At 37.2% G+C, this 13,168-nt stretch overlaps 1 protein-coding gene across 1 annotated transcript in view; it reads right to left on the bottom strand.

The window, feature by feature from the left end:
* Positions 1–13,168, bottom strand: part of LRRC9 (leucine rich repeat containing 9) — a 142,592-nt gene that overhangs the window by 21,969 nt on the left and 107,455 nt on the right. Inside the window, exon 29 of the mRNA XM_015143805.3 lies at positions 12,187–12,255. Coding sequence (XP_014999291.1) covers positions 12,187–12,255 — 69 coding nt within the window. The remainder of the gene's footprint in view (positions 1–12,186; positions 12,256–13,168) is intronic.

Here is a 13,168-nt window from a genome sequence, read left to right as displayed (position 1 = left end):
TTTCTAGTTTTATTCCATTGTGATCCAAGAAGATACTTGATATTATTTGCTTTTCAGAATTTCTACAAACATGTTTTGTAGCCTCAGATATGGTCTATTATGGAAAATGTTCCATGTGCTGTTGAAAAGAATGTGTATTCTGAAGCAGTTGGGTGAAATGTTTATAAATGTCAGGCCTGTTAGATCTAGTGTATAGTTTAACTTTACTGTTTCTTTATTGACGTTCTGTCTGGATGATCTGTCTGGATGATGAATTCACTGATGAATTCTACCAAACATTAAGAAAGAACTAATACCAACTACTTAAACCCTTTTAAAAAATTGAAGAGGAAGGAATACTTCCAAACTCATTCTACAAGGCCAGCATTATTACCCTGATACCAAAACAAGTCAAGGTGGAAAAAAAAAAAAAGAAAAGAAAAGAAAAGAAAACTACAGGCTAATATAATTGATGAACAGAAATGCAAAAATCTTCAACAAAATACTAACAAACTAAATGTAACAACACATTAAAAAGATCATTCACCATTATCAAGTGGGATTCAATTCAGGGATGCAAGGATGGCTCAACATATGCAGATCAATAAACATGTTATACCATATTAACAGAATCAAGAACAAAAGCCATATGATTATTTCAATAGATGCCAAAAAGGCATTTGATAAAATTCAATATCCATAATGAAAACTCATCAAAATGGGTATAGAAGGAGCATATCTCAAGATAATAAAGGCCATCTATGAAAAACCCATGACTAGCAGCATAATGAATGGGGAAAAATTGAAAGCCTTTGCTCTAAAGACTGGAACAAGACAAGAATGCCCACTTTTACTGCTTTTTTTCAATATAATACTGGAAGTACTGTCCGGAGCAATTAGACAAGAGAAAGAAATAAAGGGCATCCAAACTGAAAAAGTAAAATAAGCCTTGTTTGCAGACAGTGTGATCCTATACTTAGAAAAGCCCAAAGGTTCCCCAAAAAACTGTTAAGAGCTAATAAATGAATTCAGTTAAGTTGCAGAATACAAAGCCAACATGCAAAAATCAAAAGGATTTATATATGTCAACAGCAAACAATCTGAAAATGAAATCAAGAAAGCAATCCTGTTACAATAGCTACGAAAAGTATAAAATACCTAGGAATCAGTCTAACCAAAGAAGTGAAAGATCTATGCAAGGAAAACTGTAAACCTCTGATGAAAGAAATAGAAGCGGACACACAGAAAAAAGGAAATATATTCTATGCTCATGGATTGGCATAAATAATATTGTTAAAATGACAATATGTGGGAGGTTCCAAGATGGCTGAATAGAAACAGCTATAGTCTACAGCTCCCAGTGTGAGCAACACAGAAGAAGATGGGTGATTTCTGCATTTCCAGCTGAGGTACTGGGTTAATCTCACTGGGGCTTGTCAGACAAAGGGTGCAGCCCACGGAGTGTGAGCCAAAGCAGGGTGGGACATCGCCTCACCTGGGAAGTGCAAGGGGTTGGGGAATTCACTTTCCTAGCCAAGGGAAGCCATGACAGGTGGTACCTGGAAAATTGGGACACTCCCAGCCTAATACTGTGCTTTTCCAATGGTATTAGCAAACGGCACACCAGGAGATTATATCCCATACCTGGCTTGGAGGGTGCCACACCCATGGAGCCTTGTTGACTGCTAGCACAGCAGTCTAAGATCGTACTGTGAGGCAGGAGCGAGGCTGGTGGAGGGGCGTCCACCATTGCTGAGGCTTGAGTAGGTAAACAAAGCAGCCAGGAAGCTCGAACTCAGTGGAGCCCACCACAGCTCAAGGAAGCCTCTGTAGACTCCACCTCTGGAGGCAGGGCATAGCTGAACAAAAAGGCAGCAGAAACTTCTGCAGAATTAAACGTCCCTGTCTGACAGCTATGAATAGAGTAGTGCTTCTCCCAGCATGGAATTTGAGATCTGAGGACGGACAGACTGCCCCTTCAAGTGGGTCCCTGACCCCTGAGTAGCCTAACTGGCAGGCACATCCCAGTAGGGGCCGACTGACACCTATTACAGCTGGGTGCCCCTCTGAAGCCATATGATCATTCCTCCAAAGGAAAGATCAGGCAGCAACATTTTCCGTTCTGCAATATTTGCTGTTCTGCAGCCTCCACTGGTGATACCCAGGCAAACAGGATCTGGAGTGGAACTCCAGCAAACTCCAACAGACCTGAAGCTGAGGGTCCTGACTGTTAGAAGGAAAACTAACAAACAGAAAGGACATCCACACCAAAACCCCATCTGTACATCACCATCATCAAAGACCAAAGGTACATAAAACCACAAAGATGGGGAGAAACCAGAGCAGAAAACCTGAAAATTCTAAAAATCAGAGTGCCTCTTCTCCTCCAAAGGAATGCAGCTCCTCGCCAGCAATGGAACAAAGCTGGAAGGAGAATGACTTTGATGAGTTGAGAGAAGAATGCTTCAGACGATTGGTAATAACAAACTTCTCCGAGCTAAAGGAAGATGTTCGAAGCCATCACAAATAAGCTAAAAACCTTGAAAAAAGATCAGACGAATGGCTAACTAGAATAAACAGTGTAGAGAAGTCCTTAAAATACCTAATGGAGCTGAAAACCATGGCACGAGAACTATGTGACACATGCACAAGCTTCAATAGCCAATTTGATCAAATGGAAGAAAGGGTATCAGTGATTGAAGATCAAATGTATGAAATGAAGCGAGAAGAGAAGTTTAGAGAAAAAAGAGTAAAAAGAAACGAACAAAGCCTCCAAAAAATATGGGACTATGTGAAAAGACCAAATCTACGTCCAATTGGTGTACCTGAAAGTGACAGGGAGAATGGAACCAAGTTGGAAAACACCCTTCAGGATATTATCCAGGAGAACTTCCCCAACCTAGCGAGGCAGGCCAACATTCAAATTCAGGAAATACAGAGAATGCCACAAACACACTCCTCAAGAAGAGCAACTCCAAGACACATAATTGCCAGATTCACCGAAGTTGAAATGAAGGAAAAAATGTTAAGGGCAGCCAAGAGAAAGGTCAGGTTACCCACAAAGGGAAGCCCATCAGATTAAAAGTGGATCTCTTGGCAGAAACTCTACGAGCCAGAAGAGAGTGGGGGCCAATAGTCAACATTCTTAAAGAAAATAATTTTCAACCCAGAATTTCATATCCAGCTAAACTAAGCTTCATAAGTGAAGGAGAAATAAAATCCTTTACAGACAAGCAAATGCTTAGAGATTTTGTCACCACCAGGCCTGCCTTACAAGAGCTCCTGAAGGAAGCACTAAACATGGAAAGGAACAACCAGTACCAGCTACTGCAAAAAAAATGCCAAATTGTAAAGACCATCAATGCTAGGAAGAAACTGCATCAACTAACGAGCAAAATAACCAGCTAACATCATAATGAGAGGATCAAATTCACACATAACAATATGAACCTTAAATGTAAATGGGCTAAATGTTCCAATTAAAAGACACAGATGGTCAAATTGGATAAAGAGTCAAGACCCATTGGTGTGCTGTATTCAGGAGACCCATCTCACGGGCAGAGACACACATAGGCTCAAAATAAGGGGATGGAGGAAGATCTACCAAGGAAATGGAAAAAAAGAAAAAAAAAAAAAAAACAGGGGTTGCAATCCTAGTCTCTGATAAAACAGACTTTAAACCAACAAAGAACAGAAGAGACAAAGAAGGTCATTATATAATGGTAAAGGGATCAATTCAACAAGAAGAGCTAACTATCCTAAATATATATGCCCCCAATACTGGAGCACCCAAATTCATGAAGCAAGTCCTTAGAGACCTACAAAGAGACTTATACTCCCACACAATAATAATGGGAGACTTTAACACCCCATTATCAACATTAGACAGATCAACGAGACAGAAAGTTAACAAGGATATCCAGGAATTGAACTCAGCTCTGCACCAAGCAGATCTAATAGACATGGAACTTTCCACCCCAAATCAACAGAATGTACATTCTTCTCAGCACCACATCACACTTATTCCAAAAGTGACCACATCGTTGGAAGTAAAGCACTCCTCAGCAAATGTAAAAGAACAGAAATTATAACAAACTGTCTCTCAGACCACAGAGCAATCAAACTAGAACTCAGGATTAAGAAACTCACTCAAAACAGCTTAACTACATGGAAACTGAACAACCTGCTCCTGAATGACTACTGGGTACATAACAAAATGGAGGCAGAAATAAAGATGATCTTTGAAACCAATGAGAACAAAGACACAACATACCAGAACCTTTGAGACACATTTAAAGCAGTGTGTAGAGGGAAATTTATAGCATTAAATGTCCACAAGAGAAAGCAGGAAAGATCTAAAATAGACACCCTAACATCACAATTAAAAGAACTGGAGAAGAAAGAGCAAACACATTCAAAAGCTAGCAGAAGGCAAGAAATAACTAAGATCACAGCAGAACCGAAGGAGATAGCGACACAAAAAACCCTGCAGAAAATCAGTGAATCCAGGAACTGGTTTTTTCAGAAGATCAACAAAATTGATAGACTGCTAGCAAGACTAATAAAGAAGAAAATAGAGAAGAATCAACTAGATGCAATAAAAAATGATAAAGGGGATATCACCACCAATCCCACAGAAATACAAACTACCATTAGAGAATACTATAAACACCTCTATGCAAATAAAATAGAAAATCTAGAAGAAATGGATAAATTCCTGGACACATACACCCTCCCAAGACTAAATCAGGAAGAAGTTGAATCCCTGAATAGACCACTAACAGGTTCTGAACTTCAGGTAATAATTAATAGCCTACCAACCAAAAAAAGTCCAGGACCAGACGGATTCACAGCCGAATTCTACCAGAGTTACAAAGAGGAGCTAGTACCATTGCTTCTGAAACTATTCCAATCAACAGAAAAAGAGAGAATCCTCCCTAACTCATTTTATGAGGCCAGCATCATCCTGATACAAAAGCCTGGCAGAGACACAACAAAAAAAGAGAATTTTAGACCAATATCCCTGATGATCATCGATGCAAAAATCCTCAATAAAATACTGGCCAACCGAATCCAGCAGCACTTCAAAAAGCTTCTCCACCACGATCAAGCTGGCTTCATCCCTGGGATGCAAGGGTGGTTCAACATATGCAAATCAATAAATGTAATCCAGCATATAAACAGAACCAAGGACAAAAACTACATAATTATCTCAATAGATGCAGAAAAGGCCTTTGACAAAATTCAACAGCCCTTCATGCTAAAAACTCACAATAAATTAAGTATTGATGGGATGTATCTCAAAATAATAAGAGCTATTTATGACAAACCCATAGCTAATATCATACTGAATGGGCAAAAACTGGAAGCATTCCCTTTGAAAACTGGCACAAGACAGGGATGCCCTCTCTCACCACTCCTATTCAACATAGTGTTGGAAGTGCTGGCCAGGGCAATCAGGCAGAAGAAAGAAATAAAGGGTATTCAGTTAGGAAAAGAGGAAGTCAAATTGTCCCTGTTTGCAGATGACATGATTGTATATTTAGAAAACCCCATCGTCTCAGCTGAAAATCTCCTTAAGCTGATAAGCAACTTCAGCAAAGTCTCAGGATACAAAATCAATGTGTGAAATTCATAAGCATTCCTATACACCAATAACAGACAAACAGAGCCAAATCATGAGTGAACTCCCCTTCAAAATTGCTTCAAAGAGAATAAAATACCTAGGAATCCAACTTACAAGGGATGTGAAGGACCTCTTCAAGGAGAACTACAAACCACTACTCAACTAAATAAAAGAGGACACATACAAATGGAAGAACATTCCATGCTCATGGATAGGAAGAATCAGTATTGTGAAAATGGCCATACTGCCCAAGGTAATTTATAGATTCAATGCCATCCCCATCAAGCTACCAATGACTTTCTTCACAGAATTGGAAAAAGCTACTTTAAAGTTCATATGGAACCAAAAAAGAACCCACATTGCCAAGACAATCCTAAGCCAAAAGAACAAAGCTGGAGTCATCATGCTACCTGACTTCAAACTATACTACAAGGCTACAGTACCCAAAACAGCATGGTACTGGTACCAAAACACACATATAGACCAATGGAACAGAATAGAGCCCCCAGAAATAATACCACACATCTACAGCCATCTGATCTTTGACAAACCTGACAAAAACAAGAAATGGGGAAAGGATTCCCTATTTAATAAATGATGCTGGGAAAACTGGCTAGCCACATGTAGAAAGCTGAATCTGGATCCCTTCCTTACATCTTATACAAAAATTAATTCAGATGGATTAAAGACTTAAATGTTAGGCCTAAAACCATAAAAACCCTAGTAGAAACCCTAGGTAATACCATTCAGGCCATAGGCATGGACAAGGACTTCATGACTAAAACACCAAAAGCAATGGCAACAAAAGCCAAAATTGACAAATGGGATCTATTTAAACGAAACAGCTTCTGCACAGAAAAAAAAACTACCATCAGAGTGAACAGGCAACCTACAGAATGGGAGAAAAATTTTACAATCTACCCATATGAGAAAGTGCTAATATCCAGAATCTACAAAGAACTTAAGCAAATTTACAAGAAAAAATCAAACAACCCCATGAAAAAGTGGGCAAAGGATATGAACAGACACTTCTCAAAAGAAGACATTTATGCAGCCAACAGACACATGAAAAAATGCTCATCATCACTGGCCATCAGAGAAACACAAATCAAAACCACAATGAGATACCATCTCACACCAGTTAGAATGGTGATCATTAAAAAGTTAGGAAACAACAGATGCTGGAGAGGATATGGAGAAATAGGAATGCTTTTACACTGTTGGTGGGACTGTAAACTAGTTCAACCATTGTAGAAGATAGTGTGGCGATTCCTCAAAGATCTAGAAGTAGAAATACCATTTGACTCAGCCATCCCATTACTGGGGATATACCTAAAAGATTATAAATTATGCTGCTATGAAGACACATGCACACATATGTTTATTGTGGCACTATTCACAATAGCAAAGACTTGGAACCAACCCAAATGTCCATCAATGATAGACTGGATTAAGAAAATGTGGCACATATATACCATGGAATACTATGCAGCCATAAAAAAGGATGAGTTTGTGTCCTTTGTAGGGACATGGATGAAGCTGGAAACCATCATTCTGAGCAAAGTATCACAAGGACAGAAAACCAAACACCGCATGTTCTCATTCATAGGTGGGAATTGAACAATGAGAACATTCGGACACAGGATGGGGAACATCACACACCAGGGCCCGTCGTGGGGTGTGGGGAAGGAGGAGGGATAGCATTAGGAGATATACCTAATGTAAATGACGAGTTAACGGGTGCAGCACATCAACATGGCACATGTATACATGTGTAACAAACTTGCACGTTGTGCACATGTACCCTAGAACTTTAGTGTGTGTGTGTATATATATATATATATATATATATATATATATATATATATATATAATAAAGTACATGATGCCACAGAAGGCAAAAAAAAAATAAAGAGGCAAAGAGTAACTTTACAGCAGAAAAATCTGGCAAACACCACTTCAATCAAGTGATCACAGTGAATAGGACAAATTAAAATTGTATGACAGATACATGGAGAATGCAACATCCACCTTTGCAATATCCCTCCCCAAAATGCACAACCTGAGTCTAATCATAAGATGTCACCAGATGAACCCAACTTGAAGGACGTTCTACAGATTAACTGGTCCATAATCTTCAAAAGTGTCAAAGTCATCAAAGTGAAGGAATCATCATGTCCCTTTGGCTTCTCTGGTCTGGAAGATTCCTCAGTCTGGAGGAGGAATCTTCTAGACTGGAAGAGCTAAAGGTACATGACCACTAATGTCTCTTAGCAATGCATGATCCTGGCTGAATACTTTTGCTATAACAGACATTATGAGAACAATAGGTGAACCCTGAGTTGAGGCTGAGGATTAAGTTTTGCTATGGACTGAATGCTGATGTGCCCCCAAAATTCATATATTAAAGCCCTAACCCCTAATGTAATGGTATTATTAGGAGTTGGAGTCTTGGGAGGTGATTAGGTTTAAATGAGGTCATCAGGATGGGGTCCTTATGATGGGACCAGTACCCTTATAGAAAAGTATAGTAGAGACCAGGAGTTTTTGTGCCCTCTTCACACCCAACCCTTCCCACCAGAGCCATGTGAGGATACAGCAAGACAACTATCTGCAAGCCAGGAAGATGGTCCTCACCAGGAACTGGATCAGTTGGCCCTTTGATCTGGTACTTTCAGCCTCCAGAACTGTGAGAAATAAATATCTGTTGTTAAAAAAAGACAATACTACCCAGAGCAGTTTACATATTCAATGCAATCCCTATCAATATACCTAAAACATTCTTCACAGAAATAAAAAAAAAAAATCCTAAAATATTCCCGAATAGCCAAAGCAATCCTGAGCAAAAAGAACAAAACTGGAGGCATCACACAATGTGACTTCAAATTTTATTACAAAGCTATAGTAACCAAAAAACCATGGAGCTGGCATTAAAAAAAGACACATAGACCAACGTGACAGAATAGATAACCCAGATATAAATCCATGCATTTACAGTCAACTCATCTTCGACAAAAACACCAAGAACTTACGGTGAGAAAATGACAGTCTTGTTAATAAATAGTTCTGGGAAAAGTGGATAACTCTGTATAGGAGAATGAAAATTGACGTCTATCTCTCACCATATACAAAAATCAAATCCAAATGGATTGAAGACTTGAATCTAAGACCTTAAACTATGAAACTACTAGAGGAAAGCATTGCTGAAATCCTCCAAGACATTTATTTGGGCAAATACTGTGTAAGACATCAAAAGCACAGGCAATCAAAGCAAAAATGGATAAATGGGATTACATCAAACTGAAAAGCTTCCATACAGCAAAGTAAATAATCAACGAAGTAAAGCTACAACCCACAGAATGGGAGAAAATATTTGCAGTCAATCCATCTGACAAGGGATTAATAACCAGAACACATAAGAGTGCAAACAACTTAACAGCCAAAAATAAATAAATAATTAAATTTAAAAACTGGCAAAAGATCTGAACAGACATTTCTCAAAAGAAGACATACAAATGGCCAACAGGTTTACAAAAAAAAAAAAAAAAAAGTGCTCAAAGTCACTAATAATCAGAGAAATGCAAACCAAACCACAATGTGGTATCATTTTGCCCCAGTTAAAATGGCTGACATCAAAACTACAGGCAATAACAGATGCTGGTAAGGATGTGGAGAAAGGGGAACCTGTGCACACTGTTGGTGGGCATGTAAATTACCATTATGGTAAACAGTATGGAGGTTCCTTAAAAAACTCACAATAGAACTTCCATCTTTTCCAGCCATTCCACTACCGGGTATGTATCTAAAAGAAAGGAAATCAATACATCAAAGAGATACCTGTACTCCTATGTTTATTGCAGCATTATTCATAATAGCCAAAATATGGAATCAACCTAAGTGCCCATCAGCGGATGAATGGATAAAGAAAATGTGGTATATCTACACAATGGAACATTATTCAGCCATAAAAAGAATGAAATCCTGTTATTTGCAGCAATATGGATGGAATTGGAAACCATTATGTTAAGTAAAATAAGCCAGGCACAGAAAAACAAATATCATATGCCCTCACTCATATGTGGGAGCTAAAAAAGTGGATCTAATGAAGACGAAGACTAGATTGGTGGTTACCAGAGTCTAGGAAGGGGAGTGGGGATGAGAGATGGGAATGAAAGGAACAATAAAGAATATAAATATATTTAATTACACTAAACTGGACATTTAAAAATGTAAATATGGTAAATTATATATGTATATTTTACATCAATACAAATTTTAAAAAATAAATGAAAAACAATTCATAAAAGTACTATGAGAGCAATACATTAAAATTTTACAGGCCAGGCAAGGTGGCTCACGCCTGTAATCCCAGCACTTTGGGAGGCAGAGGCAGGCAGATCATGAGATCAGGAGATTAAAGCCATCCTGGCCAACATGGTGAAACTCTGTCTCTACTAAAAATACAAAAAATTAGCCAGACATGAAGGCACGCATCTGTAATCTCAGCTACTTGAGAGACTGAGGAAGGAGAATTGCTTGAACCCAGGAGGCAGAGGCTGCAGTGAGCTGAGATCTTGCCACTGCACTCCATCTTGGGTGACAGAGAGAGACTCTGTCTCCAAAAAAAAGAAAAAAAAAATTACCTAAAAAGGGCAATTTTCTAGATAATATAACTTCTCAGAATAGCTGTTTTAAGAAATACAAACATGACTAGCTTTATCGCCATTAAAGAATTTAAGTAGTTTAAAATATAACCTCAAAAAATATTAAGCCCAGAGAGTTCTAGAGATAAGGTTTAATTATCCTTCCAGAAGTATATGAGACATTGCATATAAAAACTCCATAGATTGAAGAAAGAGGGAATGCTCCCAAATTATTTTATGAAGCAAGTAAAACTTTGAGAGAGTTGAAAAGAATACTAAAAGAAGATAAAATTATAGGATAATTTTACTTATTTCCATGGATACAAATATGCTACATAAAATATTAGCAAATTGAATCCAATAAAATATAAAACATGACCAAGAAGTATTCATCCCAGGAATTTCAAGATGGTTTAACACTAGTCTATTATTGTAATTTACCATATTAACAGATTAAAGAGAAAAACTATATTACCAATTACTGAAAAAGCAATGCCCATTCAAGACAAAACTGGTAGGAAACTGGAACTAGAATTTCCTTAAGCTGTTAAAGGTTATCTTCCCATAACCTACTGCAAACATCATATTAAGTAGTGACAACTTTAAAGCATTCTTTTGAAGTTAGTAACTTACTATAAGTACTTCTAATGGTACTTCTAATTCAACACTGTACTAGAGGTCCTAGATAGCATGCTAAGAGAAGCAAAGGAAATTAAAAATGTGAGAACTGGAAAGAAATGATAGTCATATTTGCAGATAATAGTCTATAGAGAAAATCCAAAAAAAATTACAAACCATTATAATTAAAAAGAGGGTTCAGCAAGGGTCCTAGATAAAAAGCAATATACAAAAATCAGAATGTATACACTCCAGCAACAAACAATTAGGAAAATAAAGACACTATTTAAAAAGCAATTAAAACAACAATAAATCTAACCAAAGATGATTAAAATCTTTATGGAGAAAATTACAAATATTTATTCAAAGACATGAAATAAATGGAGTGATATTTATGTTAATGAATGTGAAGGCTGAATACTATAAATATTAGGGGATACTGTTTATTGCTATTTTCTTCTTGGTGGAAGTAGCTCTATGATGTGGCCCTCCTGGGTTTTCTCAAACCCTTCACTTCCTCTCTACTAGGGGAAGTTCAGTGATTTAGCTCCCTTCTTGGGAAAAGAGTGTTCTGGAAGAATGTGTTCTGCTCTCCAAGAGTAGCTCTCCTCTTATGCGGAAAAAGCTCGGTGTAGTATTTTCTATATCTGGGTGATCATGACTGACTATTTCTGAAATCTGATAACATGCCCCTTTGATTTCTCACTAAGCTAAGCTGATATTTTTGCCTCTCCATTGTCATATTACTCAATCTGTTTAGAAATTAGGTGAACAAGGGTGCTACTTATTGGGTCCCCTCAAAGATTCCAACAGGAAAGGTTGCAACCTTCTCCCCAAATTAACTTATAAATTGAATGCCATTCCAATTAAAATACCAACAAGATTCTCATGTAACTTGATGGATTGGTTCCTAAAATTTATAGAAAAGTGTAAAGGGCCAAGAATAGCCAAGGCAGTGAAGAAAGAGAAAGAAATAATGAGAAAGAGAAGGAGGTGAAAGAGGAAGAATTAGAGGTGCTTATTCTACCAGACATCAAGGCTTACTACAAAATGTTAATTAATTAACACTATATAATATTGGCACAGGGTTAGAAAAATAGGCCAAGGAATATAATGTGGAAACCTGAAACAGACCTTATTTATACATGACAATGACAGTTTGCACTGTAATCAGTTGGAAGAAGTCAATACATTTGGGCTGGGATAACTGGCTATGCATACAGAAACATAAAATTAAATCCCTTTCTAATACCATATAAAAATAAATTTTATAAAACTACCAGTAAATTAACTAATAAATTAGAATGGTAACATACTCACTGGATTGCCGTACACTGTAAGCTCCCTGAGAGTAGAGATAACATCAAGTTTTTCCAGTTCTGTGATATCCTATTCAAAAGTTAATCAGTTATTATTTGGTTAGACTCAACATCTTCAAATGTAGACTCATTTGAAGTAATTATATGTAAGTGTTAGATTGCAGCTAGCTCATGATTGAATTCTCTGAAGTGAGCTTGAGTGACAGTGACAGTCTTCTGTATTCTTGAATAAAGGCAGATCTGTGTACTGTAGATTTCAAATACATGACTGGCAAAGATAACAGTCTAACATGGAAAATTGGATATATAGAAGCACTTGTAAGAAAAGACCAAATTTTTTCTCAGAATTGTGATTTATTCTAGGACTCAGATTATATTTGGTTAATTCCTCCAGCACATTGACAAAAAAGTATGGAAAAGGTGAACCAAATCTAAAAGTTTTAAAGGTACATAACTAAACACAACCTTAACAATAAAAGAATGTGTGCTATTGAGTGGATTGCATTTTGATATACTTGCTGGGAATATATATAGCTGAAAAACTATCTCTCATGTTAAATAATTTGCCTTCTCCATTGCATAGCATTATTTATTAGCTTCCATTTAACATTGGTGAAAGTTTGCAAATATATTTTAGTTTTTGCAAAATTATTTCTAAAATGCTATTTCTGACAAACTTTAGTCAACAAGCTCAGCCTAAAGTTGTTGCTAGTTCATGTAACACAACAAAGTTATTGACATGCGTGTATTCCTTTGTGGAATTACAAGTGGACATATAGCAAATTCTTCTAGTATGTGTAAAAATATTTAGACCTATTTTAGATCATTTGGAAGTGAATTTGATTTTTAAAATGACCGATCTTTACTCTTTTGATTTTGGAAGTATCATAAAGGAGGGTTTTGAAAAATCTGTAAATCTATAGAGATATTGTGCATTTTTACCCACAGGCAGTTTCTGTCTGTGGAACCAAGGCCTGATCGGT

Source organism: Macaca mulatta, chromosome 7 (genome assembly GCF_049350105.2).
Source record: "Macaca mulatta isolate MMU2019108-1 chromosome 7, T2T-MMU8v2.0, whole genome shotgun sequence".
Classification (NCBI taxonomy): domain Eukaryota; kingdom Metazoa; phylum Chordata; class Mammalia; order Primates; family Cercopithecidae; genus Macaca; species Macaca mulatta.
The sequence above is the reverse complement of the archived record's forward strand: the minus strand, read 5'-3'. Positions and strand labels throughout refer to the sequence as shown.